We start from the raw sequence: 26,235 nt of genomic DNA, 5'->3' as shown, positions 1-26,235 counted from the left end.
ATGCCGCCGCTGCTAACAGTCCCAATGAGCCCACGGCAGGGCACGGCCGGGTGAGGCGAGGCGAGGCGCTTCATTGGCGACACAGCTTCGAGATTTTATCGTGACCCCGCCGCTCGGGCCGTCGCGAGGGCCGTCGCGAGGGCCGTCGGACGCCGCGCCGGCGACGGGCAGGAGACTCCGGGGCGACGGACTCCGGGGCGGACGACTCGGGACGACTCCACTGACTCACCACGCGAACCTGTCCCAGTCGCTGGAGGCGGCGCTACTGGTGTTGCTGGCGCTGCTGGAGCCTCCAGACGCCTTCGTCTTCACGCACGCCCCGCGCGGCTCGTCACAGCGGTACACGAACGCCGGGCTCCTGCAATCAGAGGCACAAAGCGAACATAAAAAGGTCTTGATCCAAAGTCGCACGGCCAAAGCGATATTTCTCAGACTCGACAACTCGCAACTGCATTGTGGTGTGGAATCGACGGTTTTCATTTTTTTTTCGGAATCTTTTTCACGAGCAGTCTGAACACGCGCCATTTTATATCGCTGTGTGTGTGTGTGTCAATCACTCTTTCTCACTCTTTCTTTCTTTGTTTGATTGCCGCGTTCCATTTTCACACCGGTCGGCGTGGAGCGATACGCGCGGCCCGGTGCGAGAGAGACAGCGCGCGGTGTGGGGCTCGGTGTGGAAGGAAGTCGGCAGGTGAGCAATTGGACACAATGCAGCCCACATTGACGTGCCGTCCACTGGAGGCGCGAAAACAAAAATAAAGTGGGGGGCGCGTCGTTTCGATCGGAGCGCCCGCAGACGGGCGGGTAGGCAACACTGCAGCACATGGCGGTGCAACGGGCTGGCCGGGCTGGCCTACCCATTACCATTAAGGGCTAGACCACACATGATCGTATGCCATTTCGGGCCCGACACATGCCCGCCTGCACTGCAAAACGAGACATGGCCGTCATTACTAAGGTGACACCCTACCCGCCGGGCGCGCTCTGTCTCTCTCGCACCCCTGACGGGGCACGCCAAGCCATGAAGGCAGAGGCAGAGTAGCGACACGGACGTTTGTTGTCGCGCGGCTGCCAACCTAGCATCGCGCCGATCCCGCCCACACCGCCCACCTGGCTGGCAGGCTGGCCGACGACCGGGCCGCCCCGGGCCTCGGCGGCGTGCTGCCGCGTGCTGCCGTGCCTCCAAGGACACGCTCTGCATGGCGTGCGCACGGCCGCACGGCACAGGTGCTGTTTGTCCGAAACAAGACGACGCAGCAGCGGCAAGCCGAGACCGCGGCGACGGCGGCAACGCAACCGCGAGCGACGAGATAACGCTCTTTTATCGTCGCTCTCTGCAACCGAGAACGACTTGCCAGTTTCGACGTTCCAGATGTCACAGTTCGCCAGCGTGGTTTCATAGTTCAATTTGAGTTGGGCCCCTGCATCTTTGAGGGGACTGTGCGGCGTCGCGACGTCGCCGACGGGAACAGGTGGTTCATCAGCAGTCTGTGTTTGGCGAGGCGGGCCTGGCGGGCCGGTCCGCCGCGGCGGGCGGGCCGTGGGTACACGCGCCTCATTTCAGATAAGCAATTTGGCGTGGAACGGCGGAACCGCAGAACCTAGGCACCGGCACGGACGAACGCCATCGAAGCCGTCTCGCACACCTCACAGTGGGCCAGAAGACCGGTGGAGGTGACAACAACTCTAGACTCGTTTCGAGCTCTAGAGTCCCTAAACAGAACTCGAACCGGACGCGTGACCCCACCAACGGATTCCTCGTTCGGAGAGCAATCCATTGGTGGGGTCACACGTTCGGTTCGAGTCTTATTGAGCGACTCTGCGGTGGGCCGCTGCCGAGCTCGCAGCCCAGCCGGCCGGGATGGCGTGGATGCGCTGCGTCCTCGCCTCCAACGCTCTCGTCGTCGTGGAAACAATCATTCGGGGGCGAGCGAGGCAATGCGAGGCAAAGCGAGGCGAGGCGCGCGGACGCCGCGGACGCCGCGGACGCACATGCCGGCGTCACATTTCTCATTTCTCTCACCTGACCGAGGGGTACAGCGAAGGCTGGTCCAGCGAGGCCGCCGCGGCGCCAGGAGGTCCCCGCGCCAGCAGGGCCAGCAGGGCGGCCAGCGCCCAGGTCAGCACGGCGAGCTGGAAGCAGGGAAACGGGACGCTCCAGGGCTTGCAGGACGAACAAGTACACTCACAGAACATCTCGGCGGAGTGCGGCTGTCGGGTTTATAATGAGGACGAGGGGGTAACGACTTTGGTAATCCGGCCTTCACGGTTATTCAGTAATCAAGGTCAATTTTGGCGAATTTTCGGTTAAATTTATAGGCGATCCGAGGATAATCCAGGTAACTTACTGTCACGAAATCAAAGAGTCGTTACCCCCTCCAGTGAGGATGGCGGCGGTCATTCCCCGGCCGCCACAGTGCAGTGGATCGCAGCCACACTTCGCCGGCGGGCCGAGGCGGGCCGAGGTGAACGTTACCATGTCCGCTCGCGTTGCCTTCGGCTGCCTTGGTGTCCAATCATGCAGTCCTCGAGGGGGTTCGGATCTGTCCGGCTCTGTCCGACTCGGCGCGGCTCGGCGGTCCGTCTTGTCGTCGTCGCGGGAGTCCTGCGAGTCCCGCCCCTCCGGATGGCGGCACCGATTCGCTTTGCGGCGCTTTGCGGCGCTTTGCGCTCAGCCAAGAGCCAAGCCGGGCCGTGTCGCTCGGAGCCGTTCCAGCGACTGACTGGCTCACTGGCGACGGACTGGTCCGCGCTCGCCGGGCCGCCGGAATAAATAGGCGGCGCGGCCGCCAGCCCGGCTCGGCGGAGCGGGGCGGCGCGGCGGCGAGGATGCGTCGGACCAGTTCGAACGAGCGCCGCCAAAATGAACGACAAGGACTGTACCTCGGACCTTGTCAGGGGCAGGGACCGCCTCGGCGCTCGGGTATACAAGTTGCAATGACCAAAAAATTTAAATTTGGAAAACAGTTCTCTTTTTCATTAAGATAAAGTAAATTGACACGTTTTAACCTCGTTTATTGTAACTTTCTGGAGGGCTAAAGTAGACGGTGTCATTCGAACCAAAACACTGGTTCCACTGAAAACGGCCGGCGCGTGAGTGTGGTGGAGGGACTTCCCTGGCGGCAGGGCTCCGCCCTGGCTTCGCTGCGGAGTGCGGGGCCCTCCCCTGCCCGGCACCGCGAGGCACGCCGCGAAGCACCGCCTACGCCGCTGGAGGGATGGCAATGGATGGCAACAGGCAGGTGACGGCGCGCCGCGACGCGCAGCCCGACGCCGCCTGGTCGATGAGCCCGTTGATAAGGGCGCGGCGTGGAGGTACTCAGGTAGGTACCCGGGTGGGTACAGTCACGCAAAACACGCTCAACTCCGCACCGTCGCCATGACCGTCGCCCTGCGCATGTACGTCCGCGAGGCTTCCTCGCTGGGGCCTCGGTGCCGCGCTGCACGGTGCTCTCCTTTTCGGTTTCGGTGGGCAGGGCGGCAGAACGCCGTCTCTCCCTCTCTCTCGCACCCGGTACGGGGGCCGGGCCGGCCGCGGGCCCAGACCGTTAGGTGTCGCTGTCGCTGCGGGTGTAGCATGGCCTGGGTTGCCTGGGCTGGCCGGGCCGGGCGCAGTGTAGTGCATCGGGGCTAACTAGGTTCCGTTGCGCATTCCAGAATCGACACCGCGTCCCGCCGTCCCCACTGCACGGGGTGGCGCCGCAGCCTCAGTTCATTTTGCAAAACTGCAGCGGTGCAGCGCCACTCGGGATTTCTCTTGGATCTCTCTCCCCCGGCCAGTTTCTTCTTCTTGACGCTTCTCTGGCCGCTTGCTAGGAATAGAAGGACCCCCCCCCCTCCCCCCTTTCCAAGCCTCGGTGCCGCACCGTGCTGCACTCTCAACCAGCTGCGCCAGCTCTTGTCAACACATTGGAAACTCGTCCCGTGTCGCAATTTCTTTTTTTTCTTTCAAAGAATCCATCAAATTATCGAACTGCCTGCCACAGTAAATATTCCGGCCATGACTCCTTTTACGACCTCGGTCTCGGGGCGGCGATACAACGCGTGGGCACGGAGGAATTTTCCAAGACGGGCCCAGGGCGAATACGCGCATCCCCCTCCCCTTCCTCCTTTTGCTCGAGTAACAAGGTACACTGCATACGAATATTACGCCCCGCCATTATACTACTTTGTCGTACTCCGTTTTGCGTCTGTCCCAGTGCGTGCGCCGCCCGCACAGTGGCGCACAGTGCACGGCAGTGGGAGGGGGGCTTTAGGTGTGACAGGGTCATCGGCCCCTCCTTATGCAGTATGTACCGCCGCGGCCTCATCAGAGCGGCGCAAGTGATCTGGAAGGGAAGGGGTAGGCCGCCTCTGTGCACGCAGCGGGGCGGCGTGGCGGCATCAGGGGGAGGCCCTGCCAGCCCTGCCGAGCGATTCCGAAGAGACGCGCTGTCCCTCTCGCACCGCTCGCACCCCTGCGATGGGCCCGATGAGTGCGAGGGAGACAGAGCGACGGAACGACGCTCGGGAGCCCGCTGCCCCCTATGCCCACCCTACACCTACGCAAACCAAGTCAGCCATGCAGCCCGAGTGATGGTCTCCATCGTTTGGTGAATGTTACATTGAAAATCTACAACTTCAATTTCGAAACCAAACCATCTTCTTTTGACAGGCCTGGCTGAAAAGATCTCGGCATTGGTTTGTCCTGTCCTGAGCAATTTAACATCTTGGTATAACTCGTGATGGAATGGTATGACCTTATTTTGGGTGTCCAGGCGCAAAAATGGGACAAACAAGGAGTGGGTAAAAAACACAGGTAAACAAAAACATAAATTATAACAGCAAAGTTTATTGTTAGTATGAGTTTGTATCTAACATTTTGTAACAGACCAAAAATTTCATACAATATCACATACTGTTTCATCTAATAAAAGAGATAAAACAATGATTAAAATATAATTTATAGCATAATGGATACTTCATGTGGTTGCTCCATTGGCACTGCAATGCAGCACTTCAAACAATAAATTAAAACCATCAATGGCAGCATATGGTTTAAAAATACATTACAACAATAAAAGTACATAATAAGAATAGTAAGAATAAAGACTATATAATACAGGGAATACAATCAATACTAAATCATTAACTAGAAATGTGATTAAAATTAAAACTTGTATCCAAAAGACATAAAATTTGTCTACCAGCATCATGCAGACACTGTTTCAACTATTGACTTTTTAATAATTTCACCAAAGTTTTCATCACAGTCTTCTGGAGGATTTGTTGAAAGACCAGCCTCCCTTGTTGTACCATCACTAGATTGAGAGCCGTCTGTACCTGTTTCCATCAGTTCAGCCGGTCTGCTTTCACCCTCAGTGGGAGATGTTGCATACTGACATCTGCCCCCTAATAAGTTTGAATATGGCTCAAGCTGATTACTTAAAGTACAGACCGAATTTAAAGCTGTATATTGGCCCACATTGGAACTTTCTGATGAAGCAGAGTCATCCTCAGCAGCTTGAATTGGCAGCTCACATGGCTCATTTACATACAATCCAAGCTGCTGTTCTTGACATGACACACCATTAACAAAGTTTGCATCTCCTGGCCTACCAGGACACTGCTCCCTGTACATATTATTTCTATAATTTCCTGTTATGTTTGACATTGAGGGTAGAGAAGAACTTTGGTAAGATTGGAAATTGAATTGCTGCTGTTGATAATTGACATCTTGAGAACTTTGACTATTAGAATAGTTGAATGACCCAGAGGCAGAGTAACTCGCACCCTGGGCTGCATTGTAATTGCTCCCAGACTGTGAGTACTGAAAACTACCTTGGTTCATTACAAACATTGGCACTCTCCTCTGCTGTTCTGTTTGTTGCATTGGCTGTTGGGTGTACCCTTGCTGACCTCCCATAAAATATTGATCATCACTCGGTAAAGAGGTTTCAGCATTCTGCGAATTAGCAAAACCTACATCTGCACAAGAATCTACCTCTGCACTTGAAGAAGAACTGGCATCCGGAACATCACTTCCACCAGATGAGATTTGGTTTGTCCATTGTTGCTGCCTCCTAAGTTCATCATCTTCTTTCTGTTGTTTCTTTTCTAGCTCAAGACGCATTAAGGTGTGGATAAAATGAGTTCGAACTCGCATTGGGTTAAATTCAATGCGACCTGAGGTATTGCCACATCCTTCTCTAGTACAGCCGCAAGGGAAATTCAGACGGTCCACCTGAAGAAAGGGAAAAAAAAAACATTAGTCTAATTTTAGAACAGATGGTTCATGTCTACTGCTAGTACCTGAGGACTATCAGCATTATCATTTGCATGTAACCTTCAAATTACTTACTTGACATTTGATCCCCGCCTGAGAACAAGAACAGGTTTCTGGGTCACAAAAGTTTTTACAGCCACAACCACAGAATTCCCGGGATGTGCGAATATCGCGGCACTCGTCCTTTTCATCAGAATCAATTTTCTGTACACCAGCTTGTCTCAATAACGCACGTCTCTGTCTTGTTGGCACAGGCTGTAAATAGGGTAAAACATTAAAACAAAATAATTACTAGCCACATAAATTTTCTAAAAATGGTCAACATACCTGAAGAAAATAAAATCCATCCATATCCATCTCCTCTTCTGAAATTTCACTCTGCTCCTCCTCTGAATCAGAATCATCAGTGGATTCATCTCCACCACCATTACCACTCTGCACAGAGCAAGCTGCACTTTCCTCTGGTCGAGTTGGATCGGGACTCTGACGTAGCTGGAGTAGCATGTTACGGTGAGCACGACGCTGCTCCACAGCATGCTCCACCATGGTAAACCGATGCATATGTGTGTGCTCTTGTGTCATTCCAAGAGTAGATCCACCCTGCAAACAAAAAAAAAAAGTGATACATTAACGGTCAGACAATGTCACTCATGTTAAAAATGGCCTGTTGCCTTATGCCAAAAATAATTACCTGTGAAGGGACACAAGTGAAGCCCTGTGTTCGAGGAAAGTAGAAGACAGAGACAGAGTCAAAGGTTATTGACTTCTTTTTCTTAGGTTGAGTTTCACCCTCACAAGAGGATGAAGCTGACCTTTTGAGCGTACTCCTTCTCTCTATGGTCCTTATCTCTTCTGTCATCTCTTGTTTGATTCCACTTGGACCAGCAATAGCTTCCACAGAGTTACTCTCAGATGACAAGGTCAGGGATTCAGTCTTCTGGTGTGAATCAGAAAAGCCAATATCAACACTGTCATCTCCCTGACAAATCATAGTTGAAACAGATTCGGGTCCTTTGGCCTTCATGCTGAAGTCTTCTGGTAAAATTGGTGTTAATATTACAGTTGGTGTTTGTAAAGGGACATCACTGTCCTCTTCATCCAGGGAAACTTTGATGTCAGTCTCTCCAGGAGGCGATTGTAAATCATCAAACGTAGGAATATTATCATCACATAAAGCTTCTGTTTCAGAAATACACTCAGTGGGCATTGCTTCTCCCACAGAGGGTGATCCAATACCACTTTCTTCTCTTGAAGTCTTGTCACAGCAAGATTTTAAGTCGAGATTATCACATGCAAAAGCATCTTGTGAAGATTGAAAGTTCACATCAACTCCTTTGCAGGTTTCAGTGAATTTCTTATTTTCTAAAACTAATTTTGAATCATGAGGTTCTATTGCATCCACTCCAATTAAGCTACCACAATCTTCTAGAGATAACTGGGGTTCTTCTGCCTCTTTGCGGGTTGAATTCTCTGCTTCATTCAAAGGTTCATGATCCGATTCTATAGTTATTTTCTTAATTTCTAATGGCTTCTCACACAACAGTGATTGATAGTCTACTTCTTGTGTGCTTGAGCTTGTAATATTATTATAAACATTCACTAAAGGGTTTTGTTCTTCACATACAGTCAACTTTTTGTCTTCAATTAGATTACTTCCTTTAGAAGAACCATTTACACAATTTGATACTTGTGCATTAAATTGCTCAGGATCAAGAGTGATAATGGCATTATTTTGGTCAAATAATTTACTTGAAGCAGAGAAAGACTCACCGATATGAATCTCATCACCTACAGTAGAAGAACAATTTTTTCCAGAATGAGTTCCCGCAAAGAATGATTCTGTATCACTTGCTGTTCCACTACAAAGTTCATCAGCCGAGTTGGAGGAAAGGGCTTCAGCAGATTCAGATCCTAGGCCTGAATCACTGCCATCAGATCGGTCATGAGATTCAATAAGTGCCTCTTGTTCATCAAGACCCTTAGAACTGTCTTCCAGCTTCTCTAACAAACCACTCGAAATCAAACTCCCTACACCTGTTATACTTGGTGAGGTGGAGTTCACATGACCATTTGCAAGCACTGTTCGCAATGAACCACAATGCAGTTCAGTAGCTTCAAAGATTACACTCTTTGCACTTTTCTCTGGAGAAGTTGTCTCAGATTTCACCAAAGACTGGACATTGGGGCTCGATGCGGTTTCTGCAGAAGCTTCACTTTCACACACGCCGTTGCCATTTATTGAGTGAGGATTTGCAGCAGCTGTTAGGTCATGCGTATTAACAGCTTCACTGTCACACCATCTGTCAGTTCCAGAAATTTGCACCTCTTGGTCTGGCACATCTGATTGATCTCTTGATTTGTCTTGCCTTACCAAATTTATTTCTTCCAGTGCTGAATCATCAACATCCCCGGGCCAAGTACTGGTTTCTTCTTGACCCTGCGCAGAGCTGAGGCTTATGTGCTCCACCTCCACCTTCCCATTTGTCTCTGAAACAATATCACCCAGCATGTCTACACATTTGGTTGGTACATTAACTTGGTCAGCCTCCAGCTTTGAGGAGAGGCTTGTGGTTGAGTTGGATGGCACCAGCGGTGCAGGTGCTGGGACGGGCGCAGGCGCAGGAACAGGCAGAGTGACCGGCAAGGAAGTCTCAGATTGAGAGGTTTCCCCCGCCCGGTCTCCTGTTGTTGCATCCATGGCCCGGCCGGTACCACCTAGACAAACAGCAACACAGCATAAGAAACTATGCTCTACTGCTGATGCCAAAAAAAGCACAAGTGCACACAAAGCTGGGACGCCACAAGCTCCATTATTCAAAAAACTTTGATTGCATAAATAATATTTATAATAAATAGGTTGAGTTTAAGAAAATGAGTGATTTGATTCCAACATTCAGCATGAATGTGTAGAATTTAACCTTAAGCGGAAGCAAGCAAAATAATAGCCGCATTTTCCACTCATCTATCACATGTGTACTTACTAGGGAAAATGTATGGTCCGGTGGTGCTTTCGTGTGGGCATGGCAGGTTATCTCAAATTCGACTTCAGTCTTCAATTTGGTCACTAAACAGAAAAAGAAAACAAAAGATAAGCCTCGCAAACAAGAACTCCTTTCAGACTAGGGGTATGTACAATGAGATTGGACATTTAAAAATAGTTTTGTATTGATATCAAAGGGAAAGTCCAATACAACTTAAAGGAAACCAATTTAAAAATTGCTCAAAATTATGCTTATAATATAAAATTACTAGGTCACAAATGCGGACTTAATGTTAGTCTCCGTCAGACAAGATGAATGTAATTTGCAAATATTCGAGACAGTATGCAAAACCATTCATTAAATCTCAAATTGTAGAGCACGACAGAAATCTAAATAAAAACTAAAACACAACAAGAACAAGAGCATTAAGGCCGCTAAATTAGTCTTACAGATAAATGTGTCTGACAGGTCTGGAAACATAACCTCACAGTGCGTTTAAAAGCAACCCCAAATAAACATATTACACACAGTGAATGTCCGCGGCGAGGCGCCAGGCGACAAACAAATCCAGTCAGAACGTAAATTTTGAACTCGACCCGAGGAAGCCGAAAAAGAGGAGGGCCAACCGCCCCTGTGAAACAAAAGCAACGGGGCGGCTGTGGCGCCAAGTAGCACACCAATCAAGTTTGACCGGGGACCGGGAAATGTGGCAACAGAGAACAGCAGACAGCAGACAGCGCGGCCTGCCTTCCTTCCGCGCAATTTTTCAACAAGGGCCGAACAAGGACCTGGCTCTGGGCCGAGGGGTACCGAGGGGGTTTCGGCCGCCCTTTCTCTGTTCACTCGTCTTGCACGGAGTTGAACCGTCTTGAAGGGTTTAGGACCGCCATTTGAACAGATTAAAAATACGAGCGGGCGGAGAAGAACAAGAGGAGACACGTACCGCGCCAGGGCCGTCCAGATGACAGCACCGAAGGGGTGGGGGAGGGGGAAGAGAGGGGGGGCAGCGGCGGTTAAGGCACTGGCCTTAAGGTCCAACTCGTTAACGGCCGGACTCAACTGGGCCGGCTTTCGGTTAATTGCTCTCCAAAATCCGGAATCAATAATTTGGGCGAAACCCGACCCCCCGAGCGACGGGACGGACGGGACGGCAGTAGGGTGGTGAAACGAGGCAGCGAGCGAGCCGCGCGGCGACGACCGGACCAGCAGCGCGGTCGGCGGCTCGCTGCGAACTGAACTGAACTCAACCCAAGCAAGGGACGGACGGGCCGGGACGGGCGTGCTACGCCACTGCCGCCGCCGCCGCTGCCGCCGCCGCAGCACAGCGCCGACCCCACCCCGCGGGGCCCTCCCCTCCCCGCCCCTCTCTTCCTGTAGTGTGGTGTACAGAGCAGAGCGTAGCACGGCGTAGCAGAGCGCCAGCCTAGCCTCTAGCTACATCGCCACTGTGCTAGAGCGCCGTTCGGAGGCAGCCTCGCGCTCGCCTCGTCGCTCCTCGTCGCTCCCACGGCGAAGGCCGCAAGGCCGCGCCGGCGCGACGGAGACGGACGCAGAGCCCTTTGGTCCCTTTTGCCGTTCCAAAGTTGCACCGAAGGGAGTGGGCCGGAGCGGCCCGTACCTCGTCGTTCCGAGATTGGCCACCTCTGAGCCGGACGCGTGCCGGCCCGGAAAGCCCCATTGGCGTGAATGAGCTTCAGGGCGGCGACGCACTCGCGGGACCTCAAGCGGTGTTTCGAGGTGCCTGGGGCACTGCCGGCGGGGCCGGCGATGGGGCGGTTAGGGCCTTGAGGACCGCCAAGAGGTCCTTCACGCTTCGGCAGTGCATCTCAAGCGGCCCGCGCGCGCGGTCAGCGGTCATATGCACGGATAAGATCATTAGAAGGCCCGGCCTGAGGGCCTCTGAGTGCGCGGCTCCTAAAACAAGTGCGGCAGTTCGCTGGTCGCGCTGCCACCGGTGTGCCGTCGGTGTGCCGTCGGCGTGCCGTCCAGTCCCGCCAGGCGCCAGGGCCGCAGTCCCGCCCGGCCCGGCAGGACTCATTCAGGAAACAATGTCCTTTGAGGAGTACAGCGCCGCGCCACGCCTCGCCACGCCAACGGGACCCCACGGGGGAGGAATCCTCCGGGACATCCGCTGTTACACTTAGTCCATGCAAATGTCAAACAGACACAAATTGAAAAACAAAACTGGCAAAAACAAAACTTGCATGGTTTTCCTTTCCTAGCGTAGTTACTTTAGGGGGCGGGTGTCAGACCGGTTCCCTCCAGGCGAAACAGGTGACGAGTTTTACCTCTACGGATAAGGACCGGGTTGGGTGGGGAGAAGGGGGCAACGGGGGAGGTCAGAGGAGCGTGACGTAACAGTATGTGGGTCTAATAACGCACCGCGGGCTTGAACCTTTGGCGGACAATGACCAAAGAAGAAGGAAAGAAGGAGGAGAAGAAGGAGAGGGGAGGAGAAGGGGGAGAAGGAAGAGAAAAAGGAGAAGAAGGAGAAGGAGAAGGAGGAGAATGAAGAGAAAGAGGAGAAGGAAGAGAAAGAAGAGAAGGAGGAGGAGAAGACGGAGAAGAAGGAGAAGGAGGAGAAGAAGAAGAAGGAGGAGAAGAAGAAGGAGAAGGAGGAGAAGGAGCAGTGCGATATGGAGGACGCGAAAGGGAACATGAGTTAAGAGGGACGAGGTGGAGGGCGGAGGGCTCGGCAGGGCAAGGCAGGGCAAGGCAGCAACTTTGGGTTGGGGCGCCCACTGGCCAGGGGAAGGTGGCGGCATGGGGGTGGTGGAGGGAGGGGGAGTGGAGGGGGAGGGGTGGCCCAGCCCAGTGAGCCAGGCCCTTGGCCAGGCCAGGCCCAGCCGGGCCAGGCTGCAGCCTGCCCAAGTCCAGTCGGCCCGAAGGGTTTCGGCAAGAAGATAGCTTGTTTCAACTCGCACACATAGTCACATCAGAGTGGCGTGGGACGAAGGCCGACCGCCACACCGCCAGCCCGACACTCTGGCGGACGGCCGGGCGGATGGCCGGGCGGACGGACGGGCGGACGAACGGACACAGACGGGCTGGCAAGCAGGCGGGCCGACAGACAGACGGACAGGCAGACAGACAGACGGACAGGCGAACAGGCGGACGGACAGGGAGAGCGGCGAGGCGACGCGCGCTTTGGCGGCCGCCTTGCGGGGCCGGCCAGGCAACCCGCAACGCGCGCCTGCACACGGGTTGCCTACCTGCCATTCCGCAGGGGCTCGGGCCGGCTGGGCTCGGCTCCACGCAGGCAGGCGGCAGGCAGCAGGCCGGCAGTCCTACGGCCCGAGCGGACCGGCCGGCCGGTGAGGAGGGGGAGGGGGAGGGGGGAGGGGGGAGCTGGCGCGCCGCCTGCTGCGCGCTGCGCCTGCTATGGGTCAGTACTGCGGCCTCAATACCCTGCAACAAATTCCCCGCTCCGAATCGAAATGAGCGTGATAGCTTTGCGGCCGTGCGGAGCGCGGAGCCGCGGAGCCGCGGAGCAGTGTCGGCAAGATTTATAGAGAGAGGAGGAACCGCGCGGCAGTCTGCGCGGCCGACGGGCAGGCAGACAGTCGGACGGACAGACAGACAGACAGACAGACAGACGACAGACGCATGGACGGGAAACATTTTGTGAAATAGTGAAAAGCAGGAGGGGCGGGACGAGTCGAACTGCGCGAACAAAACCAATAAATTGCATCCCCAAACGCGGCGTGGCGCTGCACGGCAACAGCGGGCGTGGCCGAGCTGGCGGGACCGGGCGTGAGCGGGCGAGCGTGGCGTGGCCGGGCGTGGCGTGGCCGGGCGTGGCGTGGCCGAGCGTGGCGTGGCCGGGCGTGGCGTGGCCGGGCGTGGCGTGGCCGAGCGTGGCGTGGCCGGCGTGGCGTGGCCGGGCGTGGCGTGGCCGAGCGTGGCGTGGCCGGGCGTGGCGGCCGGCGTGGCGTGGCCGAGCGTGGCGTGGCCGGCGTGGCGTGGCCGAGCGTGGCGTGGCCGGGCGTGGCGTGGCCGAGCGTGGCGTGGCCGAGCGTGGCGTGGCCGGGCGTGGCGTGGCCGAGCGTGGCGTGGCCGGGCGTGGCGTGGCCGAGCGTGGCGTGGCCGGGCGTGGCGTGGCCGAGCGTGGCGTGGCCGGGCGTGGCGTGGCCGAGCGTGGCGTGGCCGGGCGTGGCGTGGCCGAGCGTGGCGGCGCCGCGTCGCACAGTGAGTCGTGCGCACCTGCACCACGCCCGCCACGGAGTCGGAGCACGAAAAGGAAAAAAGGAAGGCGCAGGAGGAGAGGGCCGAAGGAATGCAATTAAGAGAAAACAAGCGGAGCTAAATATCAGGCAAATTTTAATTAATTTACCCATTTATCAGTTTCAAAGTCGCGAACGATACGCGTTATGCAGGCCGGCGCGCGGGGCCGTGCAAACGTGCAGGCGGCACGTGCACTGTACACAAGGAGGGAGGTGCCGCCGGCAGGACACACCAAACAAAACCCCTCGCGACAGTCAAATGGCGCCAAGCGCCAAATCGACACGAGTTCCTTGTTATGCCCAAAGGGGCAAGCGAAGCAGCCCGAGCCCCCTGTTGCAAGTGGAGCCCAAACCTCCACGCCCCCTTCCCAATTGCGCTAGTGAACCAGGTCCGACCAGGTCTGGCGCTGTGTGCGCGGGGTTGGGGTAACTGAGGTGTCCCCATAATACTTATGACCAGGGATCTACTGTACTCACCCCACCCCTAGTTCAATCAATTCCCCTCCCCCTCTCTCCCCCACTTGCCCTGTGTTTTTCTCTATCTTTCTACTTCCTCTCTTTTCCACGGGCGACCCCTCGCCCTTCGCCAATACGTTCGTCTCTTCCCCCTACCCGCCGCCACGCCGCCACGGGGTGGAGCGGGGCGCGCCGTCATGCGTCTTCTCTCTCTCTCTCTCTCTCTCTCTCTCTCTCTCTCTCTCTCTCTCTCTCTCTCTCCCCCCTCGCATGCTCCCTCTCCCTCCCGCTTCGCTCGCGTCTCTCCAAACGCAACCGCCAACCAACAGACCACCGCACGTTCCCACCTCATTCATGGGCCCTTGCTCCGCGCCACGCCGCGCCGCCCCGCTCTGTACATGTTATGCACACACATGTGCAGGAAGGGTCCGATATTTAACACGCTCAATATCCGAGTCCCATCCGAAGCGGCCGGGGGCTGGCCTAGCGTAGCCTTGCGTAGCGTGGCTGGCCGGTCGAAGCTAGTCGAAGCGAGCCGGCGAGTCACACTGCGTCCAGTCAGTCCCACTCTACTCGGCCACGCACGGCCTATTGCCTTCGTCTGCGCGTTCATGTTCGAACAGACAAAACCGAGAAATGCGTCTGAAGACATAAAAAAGACAAGAGCGCCCCGGTCCGTCCAAAATCAAAACAGTTTACGAACTGCGAGTTGCTTGACCCTGTAACGCGACGCACCGTTTATTTATTTTTTGAAAAGGACCGGGGTCGATGGCAAGAAAGCGTTTCTGATTGGCCAAATCGTTGTTTCCTGGATGCTCTCTTTTCTTTCCGGATTTTGTGTTTGTTTCTATTCCCTTTTTTTTCTGCTTTGCTGTCGGTGGGTGCTTTCAAAAACTTCCATCTTTCCCTCATTCATTCTGGACCCGCCCGGAGAGAGGGAAATCGCGGAGGGGGTCAGGGAGCGGAGAGAGAGGGGAGGGGAGGGGAGGGGAGGGGAGGGAGAGAGAGGCGGCTGTGCTTGGATGCTTGGCCCCACCTCGCCCCGCCCCATCCTGCTCCTTGGTTTCAGTTGGAGAGAGAGAGAGAGCGAGCTACAGCTCGCCTTCACCAACCTTCCTTCTTCCTTCGACTCGGGTCGACAGTAGGGAAAGGGGGGGGGGGAAGAGTACCGTACCACGAGCGGCTCGCAAGGCGATCGTGTGAAAATGTCAGATCTGGACGCAAGTAGAACAGGTGCGGACGCGGCGGGCCGGCGGGGCGTCCCTCCAGGGCCTCCAGGGCCTCCAGGGCCTCCAGGGCCTCCAGGGCCTCCAGGGCCTCCAGGGCCTCCAGGGCCTCCAGGGCCTCCAGGGCCTCCAGGGCCTCCAGGGCCTCCAGGGAAGCCCCGATGCGGAAGTCAAGTGTGCAGTGTGCGGTGCGGTGCGCATACTACGGGGCGCTACGGGGAGTGTGGCGAGGCGCGCCGAACCGTCGTCTTCTTCGTCGGTCGCCCTTTCAGCAGACTGATTCCGAGAGTCGTTTTCGTCGCTCTGTCTGTCTCTCTCGCGCCTATACAGGTCGTCACCCACGAGTGCGAGAGAGACAGAGTGAGGAAAACGACTCTCGGAATCAGTCTGCTGCGGGGGCCCTGTCAATACTCCTCGCGCTTGGAGTCCGTCCGCAAGGTTGGCACTCAGAGTCGCGCTCTCGCGCGCGGAGTACAGAAGCAGAACCGGTTGCATACTTTTTTCAAATTTTTATTGTGAATTGGTGGATCCATGATTGTTTTCAGACGATCTTGCAAACAGCGCACATGTTTCAAAGTCTTTGCACCCGAAAACGTTTACTAACGCAAAACTGGTGGGAAATTAGTGAATGCCAATAACCTTTGGCGGGCACCGCACCGCACCCACCAACCACGCACCGGCGACGCCAACCTCGCGGCACGAAAACGACACGCGAGTTGACACTGCCCGCGACACGTCGCCGCGTCGCCTCCCGGTCGCCGCGTCGCGTCGCGGTGCCCCCTTCCGGATGTCGGCGAGACGGTCGCGCCGCCGCGTCGCCGCGAGCGTCCAACAGTGTACATTAACACTTTACAGCATTAGGAGAGCGAAGGAGTTATCGGAAGTGGATTAAGAAAGAGGTGCGGGGGCGGGGAATGGAGGGGAAAGGAGGGGGGGGGGCAGCTCGCCGGTGCCGGCACGCAACGCTCTCTGGCGGACAGCGTCGGAACTGCCTATTTGAGTACATTAGTACTTTGCGGGCCGGCCTGCCGTGCGGCCGTTGGGCCGTGGGCCTGCCGCGCGCCGCCCCGCGGCCCGACGCTAGAGCGACACGGCCGCAACAGGGTCAGCACGCCGGGCACGCCGCATCGCGGAGGGGAGAGGGGCGGGGGAGGGGGGCGCCACGAAATGTCTCAGGAGCAACAACCGGTCAGCTGTGCAGTGCAGCGCGGCGGGGCGTGGCGGGGCGCGGCGGGGCGGGGCGGAAGCCATCCCGAAGCCACCAAATAGTGAAACGCGCTCGCCCCGTTCTTTCCCCGCCCCGCAGACGATAGCACGGCATGATGCGTCGTTTGAAGTTGCGCGCCTTCTTTCTTCTTTTTTTATCGTCCCACCCGATTCACATAGAGACTACTAGTTTTCGTTCTTTTTTTCTATACGCGCGTGCTGTGTGGACAAACAGGCTAAGAATAAAATCTGCTTGCCGGGCCGAGAAAAAGCAGGGACAAGTTGGAGGAGAGAGAGAGAGGGAGGAGAGAGAGAGAGAGAGAGAGAGAGAGAGAGAGAGAGAGAGAGAGAGAGAGAGAGAGAGAGAGAGAGAGAGAGAGAGAGAGAGGGAGGGAGAGAGAAGAAAGGCACACCGGCAGCGGAAGACAGAGGAAGAAAGAACATAAAAACACTAAGGAGTCGGAAATAAGAAAATAGAGAGGCTACGCGCAGTACGCCGTCGGGGGAAGGGGCCCCGCGCGGCCCGGCCCGGCCCGGCCCGGGTCAGAAGGGCTGTAAAACAAGGCGACGAGAAATAGGAGAAGGTGTACGTGGTGGCTGCCGGTGGCTGCCGGTGGCTGCGGGGCCAGAGCGCTGCAGCGCGGCGATCGAGGGCCTCCTGGAGGCCGGCCTGGCCTAGCCTGCACGTCGTGGATTAGCAGTGCGGCACACGGGGCGTTGCGGGGCGTAGCGCACGGTTAAGGGATTCAAGCATTCAAAGAGCCGGGCTCGGGCTGGCCCCCTGCGTGCCCCCGCGTGCCCCCGCGTGCCCCCTCCCCCTATGTCCCTAGGCAGCCCAACCGGCCCAACCCCATTTCGATTGGGGGAAACATACTCGGCATTCCGGGCTCACCCTGTACACAGTGCACAGTACACATGCCGCCAGAGGTGTGGGGTGGAGGGGCGGAGTGGCGGAGGGGAGGAGGGAGGAAGGGCTGGAGGATGGGGACGGGGATTTACGCACTCGCAAAAAAGAAATAAAAGACGGAAGAGAAGTTGATCTCCGGAAATTCGAGTAAATCTGAATCTGAGTTTGGATCACTCTCCCATGGAAACGAGACGCACTTTCCAGGCTTTCCAGGCAACTCGAGGTTGAACCGAACCACCTCACCGTTTTCGGGCCCACCTGGGGCTGACGGGGGCCTGAATGTTGGCGTGTTGGTGGGCCCCAATGTCAGCGCCTCTTGGCTGTCGAGGTTATTCGACCCCCGCGTCGAAACGGGAGACAAGTCCAAAATGAATCAGAGTCAGAGTCGTTTTCTGTATCAGCTAATAGCCCAGCCTCGCCTCGCCTCGCCTCGCGCCACTGCCAGCCAGCCCACTGCGTGGCGATGGCGGACTCTGCAGCCGAAATGAAAACTCCGCGGGATCCTTTGAACTGAATTTGTTTCCCGCCCGGAGAAGTAAGGGTGTGCCGAGGGCGAGCAAGCTGCCTGCAGGTTTGTTTCCCTCGTCATACGAAAGAGTGCGATGAATATTCAGGAAAAGGCAAAGGGAGGCTCCAAGGCGTGTTGCTGTGATCGCAGGGCAGTCAGCCCAGTCCTTTAGTCTTTCCCTTTGGTCCTCTTTCGTCGTCCTCTTTCGCGCCCTCTTTCTCGTTCTCCTTCGACTCCATATTCATTACCGTCCCTCTCTTTCCCTACTTTTTCCTTCGTATTTTAATTTCCTTCGAATTCTCGCTAGGCATTTTCATCCTCGACCTAACAAGTTATTACAATATTGCGGCCGTGAAACAAGTTTTACTCGTCCAAACTCCCCCCGCCAGTGCCGCCACCGCGGCTTTCCCGCCCGGCAAAGTAATGGCGCAAAAAAGGCGGGAACTAAACTGCGTCCCGTGAACAACCCTCTCTCTCTCTCTCTCTCCCTCTGAGGGTGGCCGGGTGGCTTTCCCCTATGATGGATGGCTTCCGATACGGGATGCTTCGCGTCGCTTCGCGTCCCCGCCGCCAGGTGGCGCCAGGTGCGACGACACTGCGAGCAGCCCCGCCGGCCCGCCGTTCCGAGAGGGAGGTCCCGTCGCTCTGTCTCTCTCGCACCCCTACGGGCCCTACGGGGCGACCCGCGAGTGCGAGAGAGAGGGAGAGAGAGAGATCTGCCACTGGGAATCGGTCTGCAGAGCCGGGCAGAGAGCTTTTTGACAAGGCGCTGATAATATTTGCCGCGCGATTCGCGTGGCAAGGTGAGTGAGTGTGTGTGAGTGTGCGTGTGTGCTAAGGGGACCACATCTCAACCTCTATCCGATCCGTCCGGGTCGTTGTGAGCGTGAAAGAGGGGGAGGGGAGCGCGCTTTGCAGGGGCAACAGCCCTCCACTCCACTCCACCCTCCCCTCCCCTCCCCTCGGGTGAAAGCTCAACACTTTACCAAAGCCCCGCGCGCCGCCCCGACCCGCCCTAGGCGCCACGGCGGCAGGGGGAAGGGGGGAGGGGGAGGGGTTAGGGGGAAAGGACGAATGGAGAAGGACGTCGCAGGAAGACGAGATGAGAGGGGGGGAGGAGGAAATTGGGGGAGGGGCAGGCGCGCAAATAGCTCGAACGTAAAGCGCAAAATGAACAAAAGAGGGAAAGGTTCCTTCACGTGAAGTTAAAGGGAACAATGAGGACAGGAGGAAAGCACCACGCGAGGCAGGGGACGCGAGAGGAGGGAGAGAAAACAGGATGGGCACACGGAAAAGGACAGAGGAGAAAAGGAGAGAGGAGAAAAGAAAGGAGAGAAATGGAAAGAAAAAGAAAGATTTTTCTTTCTTTCTTTCGAAGCAGCTGTCTCAAGCCTACTTCCTCTTCCACATGAGTTGTTATGAGAAATTCAAACAACGGGGATTGGTAGGACCAGGTAGAACACTGGCGGGGCGGCGGCAGGGTGGTTTGCCGGGGTAGTCTGCCCCTCCCCTCCCCCTCCCCCTTCCCCCAACCAAGACCTCTCATTCCCCATCGCAGAGCCATCTACTCTTTCGCGGCTCCCAGGGACACGACTGTACGTAAAGTCAAGGTTTGCCCCAGACAAACCAACTTAATTTTGTTCTCCTTGCTCATGCAATATTTTAGAGCGGCGCGGCGCCGCGCGCCATCGCCGTGCAGACGTCCCGCTCGCTCCAGCCCGGCTCCAGCCACATCCTGCTGGACCAAAGTCGCAGCTAGTCGCAGCGAGGCAGAGCTGCGCGAAGCGACGCCAAGCGAGATACTTGGCACCCCATAAAGCCCCGTACCGCGGTACGCGTAGGGCGCACCCGCGGGCAGTGCTGCCGAGCCGTGCTCTCGGGCAGCAGACTGATTCCGAGAGTCGTTTTCGTCGCTGCCTCTCTCGCACCGATACGGGACGCCCCATGAATGCAAGAGAGAAATGCGACGAAAACGGCTCTCGGAATCAGAGCGGCAGCCCCAAGCAAAGGGAGGGCGCGGTGCGGCGCGGCACGGCAGGGCTCGGCAGGTTCAGCCTTATTACACTGTCTCACAAACCCATGAGCCGGCCGGCCCGCGCCGCCCCGCGCGCCCCCGCGCCGCCCCCGCGCCGCCCCCCGCGCCCCGCGCCGCCCCTGGTCATGCTCTATCTCACTTTTCCTGATCTCCGCCCCTTCGGCCCCTCCCCACTGCGCACGCTGCCCCCTCCCTGCGGCGCGCCGCCCCCGCTACCGCCCCCGCAGCCGCCCTCGCTGCCGCCCCCGCTGCCGCCCCCGCTGCCGCCCCCGCTGCCGCCCCCGCTGCCGCCCCCGCTGCCGCCCCCGCTGCCTCCCCCGCTGCAGCCCCCGCTACCAGCCCCCTTACCTCCCCCAGCTGCCGCCCCCAACCGCTCCCATCCCCTCCAATCCCACCGGCCGGGCGCGAGTCAGTAACTTTCAGAATGAACAACAAACTTCTTGAGCGCCCCCTCCCCTCCCCCCAATTCCATCTCTCCTGCCACAAGACCCTCCCCCACCTACCCGGCGCCCCGTGTCCGCCATTTCCGTCGCCTTACAGCACTGTCCCGCTGTTGAACAGTGTGCCGGCCTCCGCCACCTTTGCCACGCTGCGGGCTGCGCCTTGCTGCGCCTTGCTGCGCCTTGCTGCGCCTTGCTGCGCCTTGCTGCGCCTTGCTGCGCCGGGCCGCTCGGGGCGCGGGGCTGTGTGGGGCTGCGCCGGCCGGAGCTACCCCGACTGGTAAAAGAGGGCAGTGGGGCGAACGGGGCGAACGGGTAGAAGGGCTACTGCAAGAAGACACCCCTCCCCCTTTCCCCCTCTTCGCCTCCCCGCGACGGGGTCCCCGCTCTGGAGGAGCAGCATTATACTCGTGGCAGAGACTATCCATCGCTGCCTCCGCTGCCCGTGCTGCCCGCGCTGCCTCCGGACCTCGGGTCGGGGGAGCCAGGCCGGCCCGACCCGGCGGAGCCTTGGGAAGCCTTGCGGAGCCTCGCGCAGCCGATGGACACTTTGCGGCGGCCACGCAACCCGAACGACAAAGACGACGACCCATCGACCAGACGGTGAACGCCGCGGCCACGCCGCCACGCCGCCACGCCGGGCAGGCCGAGGGTCGAGGCCGCGCTCAGCTCAAGGCGTCGCAGTGCGTTCCCTGAGTAAGGTGGAATGGTTTTCACTCAAGATTGATGAATAGCGCAAGGGGGGGGGGGCAGAAGGGGATGGGGAGGTTGAGCTTCTGGGTCGCCGGTCTGATTGAGATGACTAGGGTGCCAGCAGGGCGGGGCGGTAGGGCGGGGTGGCTAGGCGAGGTGAGGCACCCAGGCTGACCAGGCGAGCTGGCAGGCAAGCTGGCAGGCAAGCTGGCAGGCAAGCTGGCAGGCAAGCTGGCAGGCAAGCTGGCAGGCAAGCTGGCAGGCAAGCTGGCAGGCAAGCTGGCAGGCAAGCTGGCAGGCAAGCTGGCAGGCCGTGCTAACGCCGCCGTTTGGGTGCTGTTCGGCGTTTGCGGGTTGAACGACGAACAAAGTGGCGGTTGTCCTTCCTTTTCCCCGCACTGCCGGCACTGCCCCTCCCCGCTGGCCCGCTCCGCACTGACCCTCCCTGCCCCGCCAGTCCCTTCCTCACGGCATCGTTCGCGAACGTCCTTGGCCTGCGGGCCCCGGCCGCCCCCCGCACCCATGCCCCCTCCCCCCCGGAGTCGCGCCTTCCGCACCTCCTACCCCTCTCACCCCCTGGTTCCATGCCATCATTTCTCTTCCTCATCCCCCCCTCCCCCGCCACTTCCCCTGTCCTGTTGCTTTGCTCGTATGTTTCACCCTCCACAAAGCCACAGCCAGCTTTCCAAATGGAAATCCGCAATCCGCGAAGATTGGCCAATAGCAGCCCATCTACGGCATCTACGACACCATGCGACGCGCCTTCGTCCAGCTTCGCCTGAGTGCAGTGCAGACCGCGCGGGGAGGGCGGTGAGAGTGGGTGCGGGTGGTGCGGGCTTGGAGCCCCGCCGGCGGCAACCGCGCGCTCTCCCTCATTTTAAAATCACAAAAATATTCCCGCGCCTTAATGATTTTGCACGATGGTGGGGGTTGAACCTCCGCCCCACCAGCTCCTCATTGACCGTGTCTCACTTTCACCCTTGTCGATAACCAAACCTTCGTCCAGCCATCGCTGAGTTTCATCCTATTTTTTCCCTTTTCCATTTTTTTCCTGTTTTGCTCATGCCTTCCCTCCCCGCCCCCATTCCAGTGCGCCCCCTCCCCCTTCCCCGGGTCTACGCCCCACCCCTAAACACCCGAAACCCACCCCTCCCCTCCGCACCCCTCCCCGCCCCTTTGACAGCTCGGGCAGAGCGCTGTTCGTTGTACCCCACCGCCGCCCGCGCCGCCCGCGCCGCCGCCGCCCGCCCGGCCGTCTGTGTGTCTGTGCCCTTTGTGTCTGCCCGTCAGTTTATCTCTGTCCTCCCTGTGATGTTCTCTGTTCTCTCCCTCCAACTCCTCTCCAATACTGTTCCCTCTCTTCCCCCTCTGCCTGCCTGCGCCCCCTGGGGCTTTGCCTACTCCCGACGCATACCAGCCGCCACCCCGGAGCGCCCGGCGGGTTAGGCACCCCGCCCGGCGGAGGTGCATCGCCCGCGCGGTGGTTGCCTACCCGCCGGGCGGCGTCCAGCCTGCGAACCGCCGGGTAGGCAACCCGCCCGCCAGCAGTGCATCGCCGCGCGGTGGTTGCCTACCCGGCGGGCGTCCGGCCGGCCAGAGCAATCGGTAGACAAGCCGCGTCGCCTGCCTGCCGCTGCAGGCCGATTCCGAACATCGCTTTCGTCGCTCTGTCTCTCTCGCACTCATCAAGGGTTGCGTATCGGAGCGAGAGAGACGGACCGACGAAGAAACTGCCCTTCGGAAATGAGGCGACTGGGCCGGAGGGCTGAGAGCGAGTCGGGTTCCTTGCCGCCTAGCCGCTCGACGCGCTTTCCGGCGGTTTACCCGCGTGTGCAGTGTGCCCCGCACCTTGCGCGTTCGCACCGGCTTGCCTTCGTTCTTCGGGTCGGCGGCAGGCCGAGAGGCCGGGGCGGGCCGGGGCGGGCCGGGGCGGGCCGGGGCCATAAACGGATCAAGACTGAGGGAGACAGCACTAAGTTTTGTCGGCGCACGAAGAGGAAAAGAGGGACGTGGCAGCGACCAGCGCGGTCCCCGCAGAGCTCGTGGTGCATCACTCCAGCCGGCTGCCGCGACGCCGCGATGGCCGCGATACCGAGGAGGTAGCTCGAAGGTGGCGGGAGGTAGGAGCCGCCGGAAAGGGGTGGGGTTCAACGAGGTCCCAAAGCACGCGCCAATAGTGGGAGCGGACCCGGTGATGTGCGGTGCGGAGCGCGGAGTAGTCGGAACATGTTGGTACTTCCACCTGGCGGCCAAATCGCCGACCCGCGGCCCGGTGCAGCGCCTCCAGCCTGCAGCAAGGCTTCCATCATGCTTCCATCCTTCCAGTCTGGGTGTGCGTCACCCTAGGCCCTCCGTCACCCTGGCTGGCTCGCGTCCTGGTTGACCGGTGCCCGGCGTCTGGCCCGTGCCGTGCTCGAGGGCCGTTCGTCACCACGCTGGAGCCTGGAGCTGTGGCTGCGGCCTGCGGCCTACCCCGCCCGCCGCGGCGATTCGGACGCCGCCCCGCCCCGCCCCGCCCCGCCCGCCCCGCCCCGCCCTGCTCCGCGCTCCGCCCGGCGGCCCCGGCGGCACGCTTCAATGGCGTGGAGCAGGTCCGTGCAACTGACGTCTCCATTATTTGGTCCAGACGCGGGCACCGCGCCGCGCCGTGCCGCGCCCTGTCCAAAGGCCCCGGTTCAAATGCCTCCTCCTCGAAGCTCGAAGCGGCGGCACACTGTGACGGGGACGGCAAGCACGGCACGGCGCGCAGGGAATGGGTCACCGGCGCAGCGCCCGCCAGCCCGCCACGCGCACTGGACAAGTGGAAATCTCCAGTGTGTTTCTCCAGTGCGGAGGGTGCGGGGGCGGCTGCGGCGGGCCGGCTGCGGGGGCGGCAAGCCAAAGGGGACACGGCGGGGGCGGCGCGGCGGAGGCGCGGGGGCGCAGGGGCGCAGAGGCGGCGGGCTGCGGGGGCCGGCGGCGGGGGTGGCAGGGGGTGCAAGGGTGCGGGGGCAGGATGAAGGGACCAGGGACGCGCTACACCCGCGCACAAATCGATGGGGGCGTCAGCACCGGGTATCCATGGCGTTGCCATGGCAACGGGCCATCCCGATGCAACAATAACACGATGCTACACCGAACGCCACCGATTGGCAAGTCATTAAAAGTAAAAGTCGTTGGTGGATGCGCGGTTGTCCGCGGCGAACGAGTAGAAATGCCGGAGGCCCGGCGCCGGCCCCACGTGGAGGCCCCTGGAGAACCACTGCTGTCGCCATGGCGACCACGGGCTGTGCAACAATGGCATCGTCAGCGAGGCTAGCAAGGCAAGCAACGCTAGCAACGCGCCAATCGGAAATCACCCCCAGAAATATGGCGGAAATGTAACGTGCCCCACTCATTAGGGCACTACGGCATTGTGTATGCATTAGGTGTGGCCGCTAAAGCGTTGACTAGGCCGGGCCTGGCCTGGCCGGCCCCCCAGCATCCCCGCCCCTCCCCTATTGACTCCCCCTGGCCCCTGGCACTGCCTGGGCACTGCCTGGGCACTGCCGGCACCCAGCGCATGAGCATTCTACTCCCTTTTCCACCCTCGGCATGTCGTCTCCCCCTCCCCTCCCCCTCTCTCTTTCCCTCCCTCTCTCTCACTCCCCGACCGCCCGACTCGTTCATTTTTCTCTCCCTCAGTCTTTCGACCTTTTCGTACTTTTTGCCTTTCTCCCACCCGTTTCGACGTCCGCCCCTGGGCCTTCGCAGCCCGGCTATTTTCTCCTCGTTCGTTGGTTCTCCCCCTCCCCTGCCCCCGCCCCTGTCCCGGTCGGCCCGCGCGGTTCGGGAAGGCGGCGCGTCAGGAACCGTCACATCTCTGCGCACCGCACTCATTAAAGTCGAGGGCTTCTTTTCTCTCCCCTTCGTTGTCATCCTCGTCGTCCTCTCGTCGTCGTCTTAGTCGCTGTCGTCATCGTCAACATAGTTATCCATCACCACCGTCGTCGTTGTTGTCGTCGCCGCCGTCGTCGCCTCTTTCTTTCCTTTCTTCTCCTGCTTCTTGTGGGCCTCCACCATGTTGGTCACCGTGTCCATCACCACGACTGACAGGGGGCAAAGTGTCCCGCCCCGCCGCCCCGCCCGTAAAACCGACCAAATTCTGTCGCGGTCGTGCCGCTCTGATTGATTCATAAATAATAATAATCCGATATTCTGCGCGCGCGGCGGGCGAAGCAGGCCAAGTTGACGGCGGTGAAGGACGGCGCGGAGGTCCTTGCGGGCGGCCGGAGAGGGGGAGGGAAGGGGGGGGGGGGGCAGGCGGACGGACGGGCGGGTAAAGGGGTGGGTCTTGTCCTCCTGTACACCCGACTCATGCATATAAATGACGGTTGTTTGAATGTTTCAAAACTCGCGCCATTACGCGGCATGCGGCACGCGGCCCGTCCCGGGGAAGGACGTGTCACTAGTCAGTTTTGGCGGCAGGCCGATTTCGAACAGTGGTTTCGCTACTCCGTCTCCTCCGTCTCCGTCGCACTTGTGGGGCGCTACGGTACGGGTGAGAGAGAGAGAGAGAGAGAGAGAGAGAGAGAGAGAGAGAGAGAGAGAGAGAGAGAGAGAGAGAGAGAGAGAGAGAGAGAGAGAGAGAGAGAGAGCCAGCATGCACTGTGCGATGACGGCCGGCTCGCGTTGTCACCGTCACCCCGCACAGCGCAAACGCCTCTAGCGTCGTCGTAGGCAAAAGGCAAATCTGCAAACAACACCGAGCCGTGCCTGCAGGCCTGGCAACGTCACTCACCTCCTTTCGGATTTCGGAGTGCTCGGCCTCCTCCCGGCCGTCCCGGCCTCGGCCCTCGGCTCGGCAGCTGGCCCAGTTGGCGATAGGCGGCTTGGCGGTCGCGCTGCACCGCCGACTCGCGATGTTTGCTATTATTCCGACGGGGAAGCAGGGAAGTCCCAACGGCAGCGACTGCCTGCGTTGCGGCCGGCGGCCGCGGGCGCACCAGCAGGCCACTTCTGCAGCTGCCGATCTGTCAGCGAGCTAGTCTCTCTTCCTGCTGCATGCAGTGCAGTGCACCGTTACAGTTTCGTTTGACGGCGTTGTCGAGGGACAAGTCCGCAGTCCGCCGCTCGCCGCTGCCACGGACTCGCCAGCTGACGGCTTTCAGTACTTCAGTAATCCCAGGAGGTCGTGTTGTTGCACCTCGACTCGGCTGTTTGGTTTGCGCGTCGCTCGCGGTGCGCGGTACGCGGCGCCCCACTGCCACCACCACACCACGGCGTCGTCCTCCGCGTCGCAGGCCGACCTGCGCCGAACCGCTGCGGAACCGACGA

At 59.0% G+C, this 26,235-nt stretch overlaps 1 protein-coding gene across 4 annotated transcripts; it reads right to left on the bottom strand.

Annotated features, from left to right (window-relative positions):
• Positions 1-4,811: 4,811 nt before the first annotated feature.
• On the bottom strand, positions 4,812-26,199 carry LOC117641383. Of its 4 annotated transcripts, none has more exons than XM_034378650.1 (6): positions 25,700-26,199; positions 9,247-9,329; positions 6,957-8,980; positions 6,593-6,865; positions 6,341-6,520; positions 4,812-6,223 (listed from the first exon to the last, which is right to left on the bottom strand). In XM_034378650.1, exons 3-6 carry the CDS (start codon positions 8,961-8,963, stop codon positions 5,192-5,194), a joined length of 3,492 nt encoding a protein of 1,163 aa, XP_034234541.1. In that variant the 5' UTR covers positions 8,964-8,980; positions 9,247-9,329; positions 25,700-26,199; the 3' UTR covers positions 4,812-5,191. The 4 variants fall into 4 exon arrangements, with proteins under 4 accessions (XP_034234541.1, XP_034234540.1, XP_034234542.1 ...); XM_034378649.1 differs by lacking the exon at positions 25,700-26,199 and adding an exon at positions 10,190-10,466; XM_034378651.1 differs by lacking the exon at positions 25,700-26,199 and adding an exon at positions 9,696-10,071.
• Between the last annotated feature and the right edge of the window lie 36 nt (positions 26,200-26,235).

Source organism: Thrips palmi, unplaced genomic scaffold, assembly GCF_012932325.1.
Source record: "Thrips palmi isolate BJ-2018 unplaced genomic scaffold, TpBJ-2018v1 HiC_scaffold_15, whole genome shotgun sequence".
NCBI lineage: Eukaryota > Metazoa > Arthropoda > Insecta > Thysanoptera > Thripidae > Thrips > Thrips palmi.
This window is presented reverse-complemented; position numbering and strand designations above follow the sequence as displayed.

What these genes read in the sequence shown, in the direction of transcription:
- LOC117641383 (XM_034378650.1), bottom strand. Translation starts at nt 8,963, where the DNA reads ATGGATGCAACAACAGGAGACCGGGCGGGGGAAACCTCTCAATCTGAG. An exon ending in TCACTTGTGTCCCTTCACAG is followed by an intron (nt 6,866 to 6,956) that starts GTAATTATTTTT and finishes TTTTGTTTGCAG; the next exon opens with GGTGGATCTACTCTTGGAAT. An exon ending in AGGCGGGGATCAAATGTCAA is followed by an intron (nt 6,224 to 6,340) that starts GTAAGTAATTTG and finishes CCCTTTCTTCAG; the next exon opens with GTGGACCGTCTGAATTTCCC.